Genomic DNA, 20,365 nt, shown 5'->3' on the forward strand with positions numbered 1-20,365 from the left:
AATAATCTATTGAAGCAATCTCATAAAAAATAACTGCAAAAATAATTTTATTGTTTCGCAAGTCAGAACTGACTGTACAATATACCACGAGACAAAAATCTTCTTATACGTGTTTCCAAATGTAGGCTGCTACAATTAAGTGTTACACACAAAAAAAAAAGTTTTCAAATATAAACCTCTGATTTTATAATATATTTTTTTCACGAGTTAGCCTTCTTACTACAAAAGATAAGAGTAAAATAAGGAGAGGAAAAAAATTTACATTGGTAGATCACAAGATCATTTTAAAAAAGAAAAAAAAGAAAAAAAAAAGGGTATTTTGTTTGAATTTTTTAGAAAAAAAAAGTTATTTTGTAAATTTTTTCAAGGAAGCATCTAATTGTCCACAGCTTTGACTTGCACGAATACTGTAAAATTACTTCTACACGCTGTATAATTATACAGTATATCACATAAAATATATCAGTTAATCACAAAACATCCAGTAACTATTTAAAGTGGTCCCATAATAGTTAGAAAAAGATTGCAACTTGCACAACATGACAAAATAAATGTATTTTCAAACTGTATTTTCGGAAATTACAGTTATAGGAAGTTATTGGTAGTTAGAGTTAGTTATTAGCGGTTATTGGCAGTTAGAGTTAATTATTAGCGTCCGCACTGGGTTGAATCTTGTATACTGTAAAATTGAATCTTCTACACAGTAAAATTTACAATTGAATCTTGTATACTATAAAATTGAATCAGCATAACTGTAAAATTGAATCTTGTATGCAGTAGAATTTTCAATTGAATCTTGTTCGGATGAGTAAAAAGCATCTCTATCATCTCTTTCCTCCAGATTTTCACAAGATGAATACTGTAAAATTACAAGATGAATACTGTAAAAGTAACAAATCAATACTCTAGTAAAATTTACAATTGAATCTTGTATACTGTAAAATTGAATCTTGTATAGAGTAGAATTTTCAATTGAATCTTGTTCAGATGAGTAAGAAGCCTCTCTATCATCTCTTTCCTCTAGATTTTCACAAGATGAATACTGTAAAATCTCTTTCCTCCAGATTTTCACAAGATAAATACTGTAAAATAACAAGATGAATACTATAAAATTAACAAGGCAATACTGTAAAATTAACAGATTAATACTCCATATCGCCTCTTTATCATCTATTTCCTTCGGATTTCCACAAGATGAATACTGTAAAATTATCGGGGCAATACAGTAAAATTAACAGATCAATACTCCATATCGCCTCTATGTTATCTCTTTCCTCCAGATTTCATTTGAAATGCTAGATCTGTTACTGCATACAACGAAAACAACAAATTCAACAGAAATAACTTACTAGATTTGAATTTTGTCGTGCTCTTCAACAAAAACAACTTCTATTCGATCGCGCTCCACGATTGAAGGTTCTATTGCGATCATGTATAAAAAACGAGATCGAGTCAGTAATCTCAATTAAAATCGACATTACAAAGAAAAAATGAATCAGAGAAGGTAAATACAAAAAAACAACAATTACGATTTCGTTGCCGTTGCGGCCGATCCAGATTATTCTTCCGATCCGATCTGATCATCTCTTTCTTGTTCACTCTCGTTGCCGTTGCGGCCGTCGGTAGAGAGGTGAGAGAGAGGAGAGATGAGAGGCGAGAGGCAGCCAAATGAACAATTACGACAAAATAGGAGAAGAAGGGAGAGATGAGATCCGATCATTATCAAACATTAATCGGGAGTGTGCCCCTAAGCGGATAAGATGCAGGCATAATTATTGGGGGATATTTTGTTCTTTTTTTTACCGGACAGAAAAAACGGAGACGACAGAAAAAACAGTGAGGGATATTTTCGTTAAAAGACAGTTAGACGGAAGTGAATAAAGTTGTGGACAAAATCCAATGGACAGAAACTTTTTCTCTTTTTCCAAAAAGGTGAAAGCAGACTCGTAGATTTGAAATAGGTTCCGAAGTAATTTTAATGGGCTATTTTCTGTGGCATCGTAGGAGATGCTCGAAATTACATGTGTTTCGATGAAGTTTTCGTTCGCCAAACAAACATATTAAATTTTTCTTCGCAAGTCAAATACATTTTTGAAATTGTTTATATAAAAAAGATTAAAAAAAATGTACTAATTTATCTATTATCATTAGCTTAGTTTAGCAATTATAGTTAATGTTGTGGGAAACAAACTTAAAAATTTAAATGTTACATCGATGTTTATAAATTTATCATCTGAATTATATTTGGTTGGCACAATAATTAAAAAACGAAGAAGAATAAATGTAATAATTTGTCCCGCCAAAATAACCCTTCTTCGGCTCTATTGCGTACCAAACACCCCTGTAATGAATTCGTAACCTCCGAGTTATCTCAAAATTTGAGTTCAAATCTGAACCGTGTGATTTAAATCCGTACGAATATTAAAGGATTATGTGCATTATAGGCATGAGTCGGATTGTTCCGAATTATGATCGGACTCACTCCATGATAATAGAGTGTTGATATATTACTCCCACATCATCATTTGTTACTAATTTAAGTCATGTTTGATTGTGGAGTAAACTCCTTACTGCACACTTGATTTGCTAAATAAGGAATAAAATATAATTCTTACTCCACACTTAATTTGCTAAATAAGAAGTAAAATATAAGTAAAATAGAGTAAGAGATAAATTAATTTGGAATAAGTTATTCTACCTTTCTTGGTGGATTAACTACTACACACTTATTCCATCTGTAAAGTCCACTTGTATAGACAAAGATTTATTTTTCAATATTCTTACTCCTGTACATAAATTAATTTAAATAATGATCCATACCATCAATTAAAATGTGAAATATAAAAAGTAACATGAATAAAACAATTTAATTTTTATTAACTTTACAATCAAATATGACCATTAGATGATCAATTATACGGTTTACCCCTCTAATAGTAGCGACGGCTTCTCTTCCTCTCAAAATGAGAAAGTTCATAATAATTGTTTCTTGAGAATATAATTTCTAAATATACTCTTCTTCTTCTCAAAGAAAGAATTAAGAATAATAATCGAACACATATTTTAAGGGACTCTCCCTGTTAATGATTCGAGTTCGAGTGAGTTGAGATTTGCTCGCGTTCAGTTTATTAAGTCAATGAATAAGTCAACTTGAATTCATAAGATAATATCGAGCTGACACCTGTGCTCGTGCTCAACTCATTAAATGCTCGAGTTAGCTCATACTCGTTGAGTGACTCGTTAAGAAATTTGGCATGTAGGTAGTTTTGAATTTTGTTACGAATTATTTTTTTAGAACTAGACAACCTGATAAGTGATAAGTAATTTCTTCAATAAAAAATATTGGCATACTGAAATGCCGAGTTGTACAGCTAAACTCAAGCATCACAAATTATCAGTTGATTAGTTTCAACAGTGTAGATTATTAATATTTTACTAATTTAGACTAAGAGGCACTAAAGTGCATACCAATGTAGGTGATATCACCAGTGAGTGGTGGAAAAGGTGATTACACACTTACTGGTAAATGAGGAAGGAAGCTGTCAGAAAGAAAAATTAAGCTTACAAAGGACACCCCCCCCCCCCCCCCCCCCCCACTCTTCTTAATTTACAGTTTAGAATAGGAGGGTAGCTAGCAGTTTAATCATTGAATTTTGGATACTTTATTTAATTTCTAAGTTACTACGTAGCTGTAGTTTTTCTTTTAAGTTTTTTCCTTGCAGTATTTTATTCATCCCAGTTCACTGTAATGTTTAGACTTTGGGATTCTCTTCAAAAATAAAGACTGCCTCCACAAAGATTGCCTTTTTGAATTGATCAGGATGCTAAATTTTGGGAGAATTTTTGCTAACTTATTTAAAAATGATGCAAATTGAAGTAGTGTTGTTAGTTGTAACAGGTGGTAGAAGTAGGCTTAGCTGTGTGGTATTTTGTGTTTTTATTTTTAGATGGAAGGCTTCGAAACTGTTGTATACGTTTGTTTAGAATTATGGAAATGCTGAGTCAGATTTTTTGGATAAAAAGGCAAGAAGATGGAAATTCTTTCGCTCAAGGTATTCATACCCAACACTTCCACTTGAAGACTCCCCTGCATTAGATGCGTAATATCTCTGTAATATACCTGTAAAATATGTACATCTCTGATTTTTTAACAGGGCTACAGGGATGCCTCCTTAGGTTACACTTTGTTTTTGTGTGTTCGGCTGTACTGATAAATTCCTGTAGCATAGCTTTTGGTGTTTGTGTTAAAAAGGGCAAACTGAGGGGTCTAGATGCTCTTATTGCATGCTTGGCATGGCCCCCTTGTCAGAGTTTTTCGTTGGTACCGAGAATGGGGAATTACCCACTATTACATGTGAACTTACAAGCCATATGTTCATATTATGTAATCATTTTTTTACGTATCATTTTTGTTGAGATGGACATCGGAGAGTGAGAGAGAGAAGAGGACAGCAGATGTGGAGCGGAGAAATTTTTTATTAAATCGTTTGGGTTGGAAGGGGTCAGTTCGGTCAAACAAAAGTATTCTCTGATGACGTGGCGCCGAACTAATATTAATTTGCAATTGCATCAATGAGGGAGTTTTGCAATTAAAAATGAAATTGATTTCAATTACTATATGAACAGCTGTTTGCAATTGCAAATCCATTGCACCAATGGAGATGCTCTTATAGGTAACCACATAAAAAAAAATTGCATACTACTTTGAATTTGTTTTTGTTCATCAACCCTAACAACCAAACAAAGTGTCTTAATGTTACAATACACACAACATGATTTCTACAAAATTAATGAAACTACTTGAGATTGGATGTAATACGATTTCATGTAACTTAGTTCTTAATGAGCAAGTTAGGATATACTCATGCTCAGTTCATTAAGTTAATGAACAATTTAATAATGAACAAATTATTAGCGAGTTTTTAATGAATGAGTCACAAGTTATGGGCGATTTTCTCACTCCTACTCTCAACTAAAAAACCAAAAAGATAAAATCTTGAGATAAAGGCTATGCATATAAAAAAAAAGAGTGAGACTATAGTGATGTGCATAGTACAGAACAGTCCGCGCAGGATTGATATCTCCGTTTTCAAAATTAAGATAATCAATTTGAACCATTCACCATGATATATGTATGGAAATGTGCTTTGAATTCAAATTTTATAATTTTAATATTTTGTTACTATTTTTATATAGATTGAAAACAACCTGATTTAAAAATTACGGAATGAATAAAAATAGTTATTTTTACATATCTAAAATAAAATCTAAAAAATATAAAATTTATTTCAAGTATATTTTTCCATAAAAATCACGTCATGTGGTTCTAATCAATTATTTAGACACTAAAAATAAAAAATACGAATCCATAATACCACAAATTAATATATAATATCCATATCACTATAAACTCTAAAAGAAAAATATAATTACTTTGTACTATTTATGGATTTGAAGTTTTAGAAGGAAACAAAAAATCTGTATTAATGGATGAGAGATATTAGCTAGAGGATATAATTGTCTACTTATTAAATATTTTAGTTATCTTGTGTGAATAACAAATTTTGTTGCGAGAATATCAATAGCCTAATAATGGAGCGATATTTTTCAGATAAAAATTACGGAGGGGAATCAACAGCTTCGACGCACGTGCTACACGCTACATACATGATACATCCGCTCTAGCCCCACAGACATCTGGGGCCCAGGAATAGAGCCCCTTATTTTTCACAAATCCCGTGCGGCGAGAACATACCACACAACCTGTACAGCGAGTCGTAATAACGTTGGTGGTGTCATTGTCGTCTTTCCGTCCTACTATCTGGTTTTATTTTTTCGACACAGAAAATCTACCTTCTCCCGAGGGAGGAGATGAGAGAATTCTCATCCTCTGAGATATCTCCTATTTTGCGTGACTTTTTGGAAAATCTTAACCGTTACAATACGTTCTGCGCGAATCTCAAAGCTAAAATAATACTGGCCCCCACGTCACCCCCGAATAGGAACCGGACACGTCGGTCACGCAAAATATGAGATATCTCAGAGCACACGCACTAAGATGAGAGAGGGGGTAAAGATATTAATAGAGTAGTTTTTACTTCATACAGCGCATGAACTTTATACATCGCTGTTTTGGTTCTAGAATCCTTGAGCTGTATGAAGCTAAAAGCCCTCTGTTGAAATCTTTACCCATATGGAACCCCAGCCCCATTAGTGCTTTAGACTAGCAGTCCATTGCCTCACCTTAACCTTACCACATTTCCAAGCGGCTTCTATCAATGGCTCCCGTTGGTTTCGCTCCTAACACTTGGTTTATGATACACCGTAGACTCTACGAACCAAGTCCCTCGAAGAGAAAATCTGTTCCTAGGTCTCTTTCCCTTTCTCTCCATCCCCATTGCCCCCTCCTCAGAAAAGGCGAGGAGCAAGTAGCAGAGGCAGATTGACTAATAAAAGAGGAAAGCTTTTTCGGGTTTTGCAAAATAGCCTAGATCTTCTTCAATTTGCAGCGTAATTGTGAGTTCTCTTCTCCATGGCGCCACGCCACGCCGCCGTACGGTGGGTGAAAGCATGGTATGGATTTCGTACCCTTTTGTTTGGTTAAATTACTTTTGGAATTTCTATAAATTAAAATTGATTTGGTTTTCTAACTAGGGTTCCTCAAGAAGTTGTTTCTCCAGGCGGGAAGTGTTCCCTTCTAAAGTGGATTAGAGGTAGAATTGATTATTAACCATTTTTTTTAATTTCTACCTTTTGCCTTCGTTAATATTATTAATATTATTATTTCCCTGCTTTTGTTGGTTTAAATTTTCAATGCGTACCAAGGGATGGTGGCATCTTCTATATAAACCCTAAATCCCTAATAATTTTTGTTAAATTGTTGCACTTTTGAACACTGTTTGGATTCACCTCCCTAGTTTAAAACGCCAGAGAGTTCTAAGGGTTTATTATGATCAAAATACGCGCTATCCTTTCACCATTCCCTATTCTTAGTTTTATTTTGGGTATGTCTAGTCATATATGTGTGGGGTTTAATTAACAAATTAATGGCAGCAAATTTGCAACTTTTTATTTCATCCCCAAAACCACATATATCCATATACTGAATGCTCAAGTTACTGTCTTGTTCTTCCTTATCAAGGGAGTACTAGATAATGAGTCGTGGTAGACATCTTAAAGCGGTGTATGAATTATTACATAATATGAATTGTTTAAGAATTACTCCCCTTTATAGAATGAAGTTCACAGATGATCCATTAAATATAACCCATTCTCCTTTTGGTGTCATGAAGTTTTGAAGTTGTCTTCTTGATCCTTGAAGAATTAAATTTTGTATCATTTGGTTGCTAGCGCCTGGCATAATCTTTCATGTAAAAGACAGACAATAAGAATTCTGAAATGATGTATGGCGAGGCATATATTAACCGATTAATGACCAACTTCACATCATTTCCTGCCAGCACCTTCTTTCTGTTAGACTGGAAATGACGGCAGGGCCTAAATTGGCATAAATTTGTCTATAGGGACCAAAAAGAGATCTTAATTATGATTAGGGCAATACTTCAGAGACTGCTTCTGTAAATTGTTAAGGCACTTTCTTCATCACAGTTAGAGACTCAGAGAATATGCTCAAACCACCTCCTTCCACCCCTTCACTGGCACAAAACAATGATAGATGTCAGATACTTTTTGCCTGTTCGGCAAGTGTGGAAAAGGGGAATAGAGGTTTTATTCCCGCTGAACAAGAAAATAATTGAGTGGTATTGTGGAAATGGGAAAAGTGGAATTGGGATTGAATTTTTGCAGTAAAATTCCTGCCTTTTACACTTTGGCCCCTCATCTATTCCTCTATTCCACGGGATGGACCGTGGAATAGAGGAATTTGCTTATTTACCAAGACTCTTCCACTATCAACCGAACATGACACGAATAGTATGAAATAGAAGCCTATTCCAAATTCCACCTTTCCTTTATTCTTTCCCTATTCCACATGTTGCCAAACGGGCTCTTGCTTGGCAGTTTTGTGCCTTGCAAAGGGATTGTCTTACTGGTATACTTTCTCTGAACTAAACTTTTATTGCGGTGTTACAGAGGACAAGTTAAAGGCTTTAAGAGAGAAATTGAAAGAGCAAGATGTGAAAGAAGTGCCTAAGCAAGAGCCAACTACAGAAATGCTTTTCTTGTGTAGTTATGACGGCTGCCACAAGGCTTTTCTCGAGGCCCCGCAGATCAGGAAACACTTGCAAGTACATGGAGAGAGGCAATATGCGTGCCATTTTGAGGGCTGTGACAAGGTATCTTTTGCAATAAATATATAGTTTTGTTATTCTTACTTTTTATGCAATCAATAGAGTTTATCTTACTGGTGTGGAGGTCTTGGCTGTACATCTGTTGCCAAAGGGGCTTTAGCCGAAGTGCAGGATTGGTGACTACTTGAAAAGAAAGCAAAATGTGTAGAAATCTCACTAGGAAAACAACAAAGGAGGCGAGAAATGAAATTATGTGAGGTGCGAAAAGCACTGGTTTTAGTTTGCAGTTCTGGTCTAGTATAATACTAGACCTTTTGTAATATGGTACCACTTTTGTACCAGACAAAAATGTGTTATGGTTTCATGGAAATTGGTGGGAGTATTACCCCCTCTATTATTAAAGAAAATGGTTCCAGTTTGCAACTGTTGCCATAATTTTTGGACCAATATCCTTGACTGTATTTTTTCAGTTTATCCATACTGTATACTTTTATTAGTCTATTAGTGTCTATTGTTGGTAGTAGTAATTATATTTTTCTTTTCTCGTACCTGTTTGCAGAAATTTTTGGATAGCTCAAAATTGAAGAGGCATTTCTTAATCCACACAGGAGAGAGAAACTTTGTTTGCCCTCATGAAGGCTGTCACAAGGTCTTCATCTATTCATATTTGCAAGTTCGCATTTTATTTTTTTCTTCCATGAATAAGCAGCTTGTTTTCTTTTACTGTCAAGAGCTAATGGTCATTTCACTGTAAATGTTTAATTTCAGGCATTTTCACTGGATTTCAACTTGAGGGCCCATATGAAGACGCATTCACTTGATAATTACCATGTATGCCCCTACCCAGATTGTGGTAAAAGGTATACTCAGGAGAACAAATTAAATTCCCACATCAGGTCGCACCATCAAAAGGTGATAAACTTTTTTTAATTTTTATTCTTCCTTTTTGTTTGTTCCTGAAGAGAGCATCTTTCGATAATAAGTTCCTTGTACCCACCCGCGTTCTATTATTTGTATAATTGAATCCGGTGGTATAGCTTTATAGATGATTTTTGTTTTGGTTTTGGTTTTTTTTAGTCTGGAATTTTATATTCATTTTTTCAGGCTCTAATCGGTCACCAAAACAAGTCCAGAAAAGAGAAGTCTTGTGTATATATAGTTTCATTTTGTTTCATGAATGTATTATTAAACTCAAAACATAACAGTATATTATGGTCACTTCATCATTATACGATTGATTAATATATAAATTATGGAATTAATTGATGTGTTACATTGGTTGACAGCATGGCAACCTAGAAACTCCAAAGTTATCTACACCAAAAGAGAAGCCGCGCTCAAATACAGCCACACCAAAGACTCCTGCTACAGGTCCCAAAACAGTGTCCCCAAATCGCCCCTTTGCATGCCACCATGAAGGTTGTGGCAAGGCATACATACACGAGTACAAGCTCAAGCTCCACCTTCGAAAAGAGCATGCGAATCCTGACTCGGAAGATAACGGCAAGAGCATGTCACCTCCCTCCGCCTTGCGGGCACCCCAAGAGGTTGGGTATGCTAATAATGTCTCTAAAACGAATAAGAGGGAGAGGCAGGAGGTGGTGACACACAATGCACGGGCACAGAAGATCGTTAGACGGGAAGAGGAGGAAGTGCCCAGCATGCAGTTTGATGCATCGGGATCCGGTCACCAGTGGGTGAGCGAGGAAGATAGCGAAGAGACTGAGGATGACGATGACAGCGGAGATGATGAAGAGACCGAAGACGAAGATTAATAGATCCTTTTGGAAAATTATAATTCTATTCTGGCCCAGAAAATTTCTGTAATGCTGCGTTCGTCCTTTGTATATTTTTTTTTTAACGTGATACCGTCTGTCTGGAGTCAGTCATCAAGGCAGTTAGAATATTTGTAGCCTGATAGGTTTGCTGCTGATGAAAGCCTTAATGGTCTATCGGCCTTTTAATATTACCTTTTAAATTGGGGAGAAAAATGAGGATCTTTTTTGCACCATGAGTCCGTGATCTTATTCTTTATGTAGGTTTTCTTTATTATTATTATTATTTTTTTTCGATTTTAGTGGGTTAAAGAATACGGGAAGTAATGTTTTAGAATGTGTATTGCTGTCTTGTAACTTATGTTGGATCAATTTTACATTTCCCAATCAAAGAGGTAAATGCATGTATTGCATTTTAGATGTATTGATCTTGATCTTTTGAAAATACGAAATGGGCGAGTCATGACTCATGATATTAATAATGCTAACTTTTTTTATTGACACAACAATATCTAAATTATTTTAATATACATGTAATTTTACTTTTTATTAATTATTTTCTTTAAAAGTACTCTCTCACGTATTACTATAGTATTATTATAGGAAATAAAAAATAAATAAAAGAACATGTAACAATTATAAAAATTATGAAAATTGAATAATTAAATAAATAATTTTATGATAGCTGAGAAGATATCTGAAGGGATTAAAATAGTCCGTACATTTAATCTTAAGGGATTATGTCAATTCAACAAATATGAATTGTGGAAAGAGTTGGGTTACGATGCTTCACGAAATAAAGCGATTGTTTTACTTCACACTTATATTTTGCGAATTTAAAGTTCAAAACATCGATCGAAACCATTCAAGTTGATCTCCATATTAAATTGTACTTGGAAACAAAATTTTATATTTTTTGGAAATTTTTTTTTACTATTTCTTTAGAATTTTTGAAAATCATTGGTTTTCAGAAAATTCTGGATCATCGAAAACAGCGATTTTCAAAAATTCTAAAGAAATATTAAAAATATTCCAAAAAATGTAAAATTTAGACTCCAAGCACAATTTAATATGGAGATCAACTTGAATGGTTCCGATCGACGTTTTGAACTTTAAATTCGCAAAATATAAGTGTGAAGTAAAACAATCGCTTTGCTTCGTGAAGCACCGTAACACAACTCATTGTGAAAAAATAAAAAAAGCTTCTATTCTATATTTTATCTTTTTGTGTGTTTAGTACGTTAAATCAGTGAAAAGGTGGAATTGAGCCTACTCCAATACGAAAAAAAATCAGTCCTTCACAATTTCACCTTCCCATAGAATGGTGAGGATGAAATAAAAAGAGGTTCAGAGTGCAAAAGATAAAAAATTGATCATATTTTCAATCCAATTCCTTTACATTTTTTCTCAATTTATTAAATTCCATCACAGTTTCATACTGTTAATAACAGAAGTACAGAACAGAATACAACGCCGATTAAACAAAGAGAAAAGGAAGTGAGTTTGGAGAATCATTGACAGGTAAATGTACCGTAAAAGATATCAAAGGGGAATATAAGAGCGGTGGCGACAAGCCGGTGAAAAGAGACGAAACAGAAAGAGAAACACCATGGGCTATGGCAACTTTCTGCTGTGCTCGTCTCATCTTGCTGAGTGTTGAACTAAAATAATAGATCAATTCAGTGACCCAGGATTTAAGTCAGAGGTGGGCAGAAATCGGATTCGGATATTTTTTTTGAACGGGTTCGGATTTGAATCCCCACCAGAATCTCTTCCCGCCTATCAAATTACATCTTTGCCTATCGAATCGGTTATAATTTTTAATAAATTACTAATTGATACCAAAATTACTAAAACAATTGGTTTTAATTGAGCGAAGGGGAATCACTACTCCAAATTGAACAAAGATTTAAAAATACTTTTCTTTCCTAATTAGATTAAACGACTCACAAACCATAAGTCAGAACTGACAATTACTATTCCAAATTAAATTCAAAGTAGACAAAATCAAATTTAGGAGTAAGCAAGACTCATCAAAGAATCTAGTTAAAAAAAAAAAAAAAAAAAATTGCAGGAGTAGGCAGTTGACAACCCTACAGCACCAATTACGGATGTCTTTTTTTTTTTGACAATAGAAGAGCGAGTGGTCTCCTATGTACAATAGAAATATCTTCCGTTTTTAAGATGATATTTGTGTTGTTGTTTCTTAGTTAGAAAACTTTGGATATTTCTGTCTCGCTTTGCTCTTTTCCAGCGCGTTTGGTGTTGCGAACAAGAAAACTGATGGCTTCACCATCTCAATCTGAGCACGAATAACCGACAGCTCAGGCACTTGGGACTCTAAGCACAATATGTACACATGTCTTGGTTCGATTGTTCTGTTTTCATTCTTGTTTTAATTTGATTGCAGTGTCCAGTTGATATTAGTACGGACTGGTACGTTCAGTTATTCATTTTTTTATTTTTTTCGAGTTCCTGGTTTTTTTCTGGTTCTAGTTTCTACTGGCATGTGCTGATTCTGTATTGATCTAGTGAAAACTGGGAAATATTTAAATCAGTGAAACCTACGGACATGTTTAACAAAAAAAAAAACAGTATATCAAAGGGTAATGGCAATTGTCCAAATCTCTGACTAGTGCACTGTCGTGATTTTTAACGCATAAAAAAGAGCAAATCTTACCTAATTTTTAAGGTGAAAAAACGGAGTGGAATGAACGATTTTTCACGGATGATAGTTAACATCCTCAATATCAAACAAAATGATGGATGATTATTAAAATTTTAAATTAATACAAATTTAGTACATATTCTATACATATAACAAATGATACATCTAACTTTATTTCCCCAAAATTCAATCAATATTTTTGAAAATATTAAACAGATATACTATAGAAGATGAATATAAATTAGAAAAAAAAAACCCTATTTTAAATTAGGCAAAAATTCACAGAACAAATCGATGCTTACAAAGAAATAAACACAGGCACAGTTTCGTCGGATCCATTTTACGTTTCAATTTTTATTCTATTAATTAACTAATTTAATTATTTAACGTAGATTCAAATCTAATTAGGCGTAGATCCATTTTCAAATTTCAACGCCACACACGTGGAGCCAACATTGTTTGGACGCCACTTTGGATCCGCTATGGATCGATCCATCCATGCAGATTCAGTGATTTAAACTGGTTTTAGCATTGACTTATTGGATTACGAATTCCATAGACCTGTAAAGATTTCAACAGACTAGTTTTAACTTAGTGCAGCGCACGGCTATAGAACTAAAACGGAACTGCATACATTCGTGAGTTGCATGAAGCTAAAACTACTCTGTTAAAAGCTTTCCTCATTGACACCCTGCTACAGGTAAGTGGGTAACTAATTTCCCATATTTTAACCGATCCCTGATTAAACGGGAACTTCTCCGACAGTAAAAGCTCCGTTTTTGGTGCTTTTTGACCTAAACATAAATAAAAGATCTCTCGTTACCCCTCTTAAAATCTCTCTCCTCTTCTCAGATTCCCTCTCTCCCTCTCTCTCTCGGATCGTGGTCGGAGTCGGACAAAGAGCTCGTCTCATCCCAACCGTCAGATCTGGCCACGCGATGATCTCCACCGGTCACTTACTCGCGGCCTTCTTTCTCCTCCTCCTCTCCACCTCGGTCTATGCGTCGGAGTCCGATCATAAGGTACTTGAACAGATATAAAGCATTGCTTAATTCTGTATCTTTGATTATTTCGGGAGTCTAGTGGTCTGAGCAACCTTTGTTGTGGTAGCACTTGATTTTAGCACTCCTTACAGTATTTGTTATTAGTAAGATCTAGTTCAACGGATTTGCTGACGTCGGATCTGATTATAACGTATTTGATCTGGGTGACTTAATATAAATACAGAGCACATTTTGCTTTTGTCGCCTTTCAACGGTTTTATATTTGTTTGCTGTTCAGTATTTAGATCTGAAGGGAGAGACCTTCATCCATTAGTTTCTTTTGACATTAGATTTATCCCGTAGAGTTGTTAATTAACTTGATTAAATTTCAAACTCCAATATAATAATTGCATTTGCATGGTGAGTGTGCGGTGTGCTTTCCATGGCTCGCCACTTGGCAACTCCCTAAGTGCCACAGGAGAATCTACACTCTCCAATAACCTATACTTGATGTGTATATGCATCCATTGTTTTCAAGGTTGTCTTGGTAAATTCCGCACAAACCTTAAGAACCATATCTATATGAGAAATAACAGACAACGTGTTCGTCTCTATCAAGAAACTAAGAGTGATGCCATAATCATAGTTACTAGTTAGGTAAGTGTATAAATACTAAAATATAGTGCATCACCTTTCCATATCTTTACATAGAACCAGCAGATACTAGATTATCTTGACTTCCTTTTCTTTTGCCTTTCTAAGTTCTGTTCTATGCATAAATGAAGCTTCAATTTCAGCCTAGGCATTTCTTTTCGGAATGAGAACAATAGTGTTAAGCCACTCTTTCAGTAGTAAATTGACACCTCTCTTGTCGGTTTTAATTTAATTTTACTCGTAATTTTATATGGCAGTATCAAGTAGATGACCCTGTGACTCTATGGGTGAACAAGGTGGGCCCATACAACAATCCGCAAGAGACGTACAACTACTTTAGCCTTCCCTTTTGCCACCCATCAGAAAATCCATCTCACAAATGGGGTGGCCTTGGCGAGGTCCTTGGTGGAAACGAGCTTATTGATAGTCAGGTTGACTTAAAGTTTACAAGTAAGTGCAGTTGTCGTTTTGGAAGTTTTGCAGAATTCCATACATTATCAAAAGCAATTATTTTTAAAAAAGACATCCTGGTCCCTTCCTTTTACATAAAGTCAAAAAGTATTTTTTTATGTTTTAGCCATTTGCAAAAGAGCCCAACGCACAACCAGCAACCCCCCCCCAAAAAAAAACCCATAGTATGAGTCATGGCCTTCTGCAACCTACAATTTAAAATCAGAGTTGTATATAAGATCATAACATATATGACTGAAGAAGTATTTGTACGGCATTCAATAATGTTAAATTCTTATTTTGGCAGAAAATGTTGACAAGGGCACAATTTGCACAATTGAACTTGATGCATCTAAGGTGAGGCAGTTCGCAGATGCGATAGAGAGCAGCTATTGGTTTGAATTTTTCATTGGTACTTTCCTCAAACCCTCTTTTATTTCCAATTTTTCCTTGAATAATTACAAATTGAAAAGGCTTATTTCTTCTGGTGCTGATTTGAAAGTTTACACTATTTCCGGGCCATGGATGCTTTTCTTCTGGACTGATGCTCAGATGACCTGCCTTTATGGGGTATGTAAATGCTAACTAGATCTTGTACTCTGTTGCATTTATCTTACGTAATTTAGAATTTTAGACTCTAGATATTGACCATTTGTCATCTTAAAATCACAATCAACAGGATTTGTTGGGGAAGTTGACAAATCAAGTGACACCAGCAAGTACTTTCTTTTCACGCATAAAAACATTGTTGTTCAGTATAATGGCAATCAGGTAAGATATCTAGAATTTAAGATTTCGGGCTTCTCTTCTACGAACAAACTGTCCATGTCCGAACCTTACGTTTTTCTTTTAAATCTTTTTTAGATTATTCACGTCAATCTTACACAAGAAAATCCCAAATTATTAGAAGCTGGCAAGGTCCTAGACATGACGTATTCCATAAAATGGACGCCGACTAATGTGACATTTTTGCACCGGTTTGATGTGTATTTGGATTATCCCTTTTTTGAGCACCAGGTTTGTGCATGTTTTCACTATTATCCATCTTTGTGTTTCCATATATTGTTTATTTGCTTCATATTTTCTATGGTTTCTGTGGTATAAATGACAGATCCACTGGTTCTCGATTTTTAATTCATTCATGATGGTTATATTCCTGACGGGTCTCGTATCAATGATTCTGATGCGTACACTTAGAAATGATTACGCAAAATATGCTCGAGAAGATGATGATCTTGAAACTCTGGTAATATTTTTTTTTTCTACATTGTAAATAACATGCTGTGGCTTTTTCGGAAATAAAAAGCTCTAACTTTGGTAATATATATAAGAGGAGGGTTAAAATGCACCCTCCTCTCATATCTTCATTTTCAAAGTTTAAATAGTCGATTCGAACTTTCCAACGTGTTCTTCATATTAAAATGTGCTTGGAGACCAAATTTTATATTTTTTGGAAATTTTTTACTATTTTTTCAGAATTTTTGAAAATCATCACTTCGCTGAATTTTTTATTATTGTTTAGTTTAATAAAAAATTCTGAAAAAATAGTAAAAAATTTCCAAAAAATGTAAAATTTGGTCTTCAAGCACATTTTAATATGAAGAACACGTTGGAAGGTTCGAATCAACTATTTGAACTTTGAAAATGAAGATATGAGAGGAGAGTGTACGTTAGGAGCACAAAAGGGTGGGTGCATTTTAACCCTCCTCTATATATAAATACATTTGTTATGCTATGTGATATTTAAGTAGTACTATCATGTGTTAAAATTTGTTTTTTTTTTTTTTGGTGTCTATAGTTGTCTGGTGTATGGAGTATGGACCATTGTAGGCTGATAATTTATTTTGATACATTAGTGTGATAAATTAATACCTATACATGTTGTATGATTCAACAGTGTTTTGAACAGTAATTGGTAATGGTTGTGCGAGAATGTGCTTTATATTTTGTTGGATTGATTCATTTTTGTTTGTGATCAATTGTTGTTTATGGACTCATGGTACATTAGATTTTGTATTGTAGTACCCTAGTATGGTATATTGGCAGGACTTATCTTAAGATGTGGTATTATTAATTAAGGTTTGCTCTGTACTAAATATATATATATATATATATTTTTATAATGTAAGCCACTATGTTGTATAGCGTTCTCTGTAGCCACCACAGTGATCTATATACTGCTAATTATTATTTTTTTCATCATGTTCATCTGTTTGATTTGTGCTTTGATCCTATTTTGGCCAATTTATAATTATAATTTTGAACAAGGATGTGTTAAGTGGTCAAGTTGAATTGAAATTTTGATAACCAAATTAAGAAGGAAAATCCAGTTCTTGGTCCTGTTACAACCTCTTCCATTCAGAATATGTAAGCTTATTAAAACCCGTGCTTACCTTTTGACAGGAAAGAGATGTCAATGAAGAGTCTGGATGGAAACTGGTACATGGAGATGTATTTAGGCCGCCTCATAGCTTAGTTTTACTTTCAGCCGTGGTTGGTATCGGTGCACAGTTAGCTACACTTGTCTTGATTGTAGTTTTGTTAGCCATCATTGGTATGTTATACATTGGGTAAGTGTTTTGAGTACTAACCATTTATCATTTGTACAGAGCTTCATTTTCTTGTTTTGTTAACATGGTGATTATTTTTTGTCAGGCGGGGGACAATTGTCACGACATTTATAGTATGCTATGCTCTTACCTCCTTTATTTCAGGATATGTAAGTGGTGCGCTTTACTCGAGGAACGGAGGTACTGATTTGACTTTAGTTTGGTATTGGTTCTTTAAAGCCTATGTATTTTTATTTAACCTATTAATACCTTTACTAGTAGAAATAACGGGAAAAACAATATCAATTCTATCATGGCAATACCCAGGAACAACCTGGTTTTTGACTTGATTGACCCGATACCTGAACCTAAATTAGAATGACCTGAGACTAAAACAGCCTAATGAAAAATGAATAGAATCCGAATAACTCCCCACCTGATGAACCGGGTAAACTGAGCCAACCTGCCTTGAAGGATTGCCACCTAAACTTTTGCCGCTACTTAATCATTTTTCAATAAGAGGAAAAGGATTATTGCATAGTTACACCACAGAAATAGAGAAACAGAAAAGGGAAAGAAAAGAAAAGACAGCTTATTTTGACAATTATGACAACTGATGTCAAAGCCTTTTGAACTTACAAAGTAAACTTATAGATGTTTCTTTATCATTTAGACAGTGCAACAAATTTGGTGCGATATGAGAATTGTTTAGTTACCAATCAAATTTTGATTAAGTACTAAACTGTTAAAAAAAAAAATTAATGGCTTGATGGATGAATCAGTGTTCAAATTGTACCAAAATTGATAGATGACCTATCTAAATCATAGAAAGTATATATGCAAATTTTAATATTTTTGTTTTTGACAAGTGTTGGGCTAGTTGACAAATCAATTTATTCTCGATCTCAATATAGTTTTGTCCCGTTTATAAGAGAAATACACATTACTTGAATCTGTAACTAACCATGAAAAATTACATTCAATTTTTTTTACTCAGGTAAACACTGGATAAAGGCGATGATTTTAACCGCCTCTTTATTCCCCTTCATGTGCTTTGGAATCGGCCTGGTACTCAACACAATTGCCATCTTTTACCGGTCTCTTGCCGCCATCCCATTTGGCACAATGGTGGTCGTTTTTGTCATGTGGGCCTTCATCTCCTTCCCTCTAGCACTCCTTGGCACCGTGGTGGGCCGTAACTGGAGTGGGGCCCCCAACAACCCATGCCGGGTCAAAACAATTCCCAGACCCATTCCAGAGAAGAAATGGTACCTCACACCATCTGTTATTTCAATCATGGGAGGATTGTTGCCATTCGGAAGTATATTTATCGAGATGTACTTTGTTTTCACCTCCTTCTGGAATTACAAGGTAAAGGAAGAATAATCTGTTGCAATGGTGCTGTGAGTTATTTGGCAAAACACGTATGTATAAATACAAGAATATAAATATACAACATTGACTAAAATATGTATGTATGATGCCAGTTCTCTTTTTCTGATGAGTTATTTGGTAAATGACCTTGACACTAAGTATCAGTCATTTCCAGAAATAACCTCGATCTAATAACTACATTACAAGAGTAAAAAAAGCAGCACAAAAGTTATACTAAATAATAAAGATAAAAAAGCTGGTGTTATTAATTCCTTTTTAACTCCTTTTTTTTCAGGTGTATTATGTATATGGCTTCATGCTACTCGTTTTCATTATATTAATAATAGTGACAATATGTGTAACAATAGTGGGTACATATTTCTTGCTAAATGCGGAGAATTACCACTGGCAGTGGACCTCTTTCTTTTCGGCCGCTTCTACAGCTGTATACGTATACCTCTACTCCGTATACTACTATCATGTCAAGACTAAGATGTCTGGATTCTTCCAGACCAGCTTCTACTTTGGCTATACTCTAATGTTCTGCCTCGGTCTAGGCACTCTATGCGGTACGCTTCTTCACCTTCTCCAAAAAATTTGTCCGTGTCATTTAAATGTGTGTTTTAATTTTACTTATTCGGAGGACATCATTTGAATACGAAATGCCTGCAATTGGTTTTGTTACTGTCTTAGAATAATTCCAAGTTTTGCTTAAAGCTTACCCTTATCTATAGAGAGGGTTTCTTTAAAAGAAAAAAAAAATCATTTCACATTCTTCTTTTCTTGTGTGGAATTATTTTTTAATCCGAAAGTCCAGACCAAGCAATAGTTGGTATTATTACACTTTTTGGGATATTATCTCTTCATTTATAAATTTATTCAAAAAATATGAAATATCATATCAGTTGAGGTAACTGTGTCATATTGCCATCTCATCTCTTATTTTATTACGGTAACGGTCAGGTCTGGTAGCGGTAGAATGCTCAATCGCATGACTTTCTGGTTCTTTAGTTTTAATTGGCTGCACGGGCACATATGTTTTCTTGTTTCATTTTCCTTTTTTATTTTATTTTTTCTGACCATGATGTGTGTGGAATACAGGTGCCGTAGGCTATCTTGGTTCTACCTTATTTGTGAGAAGAATTTACAGAAATATCAAATGTGACTAGATGCAACCAAATTTGAATTGAGTTAAAGATCAAGTGGTGGCATCCTACATTTTGTAGAAACTTAGGATTGAAGAATTGGTGAAATGCGGACTTAAATATGTTGTTTCATAGTTTCAGAAACCCCATTGAGGGGCATTGTATTTCCCTTTACAATTTTTACGAGTTTGTTATATCTCTGACAAGTATCTATGTGGTCTTTCATGGCAATTCATCCTGGCCTATAGTTTAAATTATACTTTTTGCTTAGTTGTTGTAGTCGCCTAGAAGGTTGTATACTTAATATTATATAAGCACAATTACTCTTTGTTTAAATTGTTATTTGTTGAACAATTATCAATAAATTGCTGCTTGAATGATCCACTCATATTAGTCTGCATCTTGTTAATTTTTTGGGATCGATTTATTTTTATAGACCCAGGGAAGTTGTTTATTTGAACATTTTTCCTTCTGTTGTTATTATTATTATTATGATTATTATTTTATGTTCCAATGTA

General features: G+C 34.5%; 2 protein-coding genes across 2 annotated transcripts; both read left to right on the forward strand.

The window, feature by feature from the left end:
* Positions 1-6,246: 6,246 nt before the first annotated feature.
* Positions 6,247-10,041, forward strand: LOC144566820 (zinc finger transcription factor YY1-like). Its single transcript, XM_078316850.1, has 6 exons — positions 6,247-6,573; positions 6,655-6,713; positions 8,092-8,294; positions 8,809-8,898; positions 9,018-9,161; positions 9,536-10,041. The coding sequence occupies exons 1-6, from the start codon at positions 6,533-6,535 to the stop codon at positions 10,022-10,024; spliced, it is 1,026 nt and encodes a 341-aa protein (XP_078172976.1). The 5' UTR covers positions 6,247-6,532; the 3' UTR covers positions 10,025-10,041.
* Positions 10,042-13,421: 3,380 nt separating this feature from the next.
* LOC144566819 (transmembrane 9 superfamily member 1) lies at positions 13,422-20,235 on the forward strand. The gene is made up of 12 exons (XM_078316849.1): positions 13,422-13,714; positions 14,587-14,779; positions 15,087-15,191; positions 15,332-15,349; positions 15,459-15,550; positions 15,644-15,796; positions 15,891-16,025; positions 17,183-17,349; positions 17,435-17,529; positions 18,326-18,699; positions 18,998-19,271; positions 19,804-20,235. Exons 1-12 carry the CDS (start codon positions 13,631-13,633, stop codon positions 19,869-19,871), a joined length of 1,758 nt encoding a protein of 585 aa, XP_078172975.1. The 5' UTR covers positions 13,422-13,630; the 3' UTR covers positions 19,872-20,235.
* The last annotated feature ends 130 nt before the right edge of the window (positions 20,236-20,365 follow it).

Source organism: Carex rostrata, chromosome 15 (assembly GCF_964058835.1).
Source record: "Carex rostrata chromosome 15, lpCarRost1.2, whole genome shotgun sequence".
NCBI lineage: Eukaryota > Viridiplantae > Streptophyta > Magnoliopsida > Poales > Cyperaceae > Carex > Carex rostrata.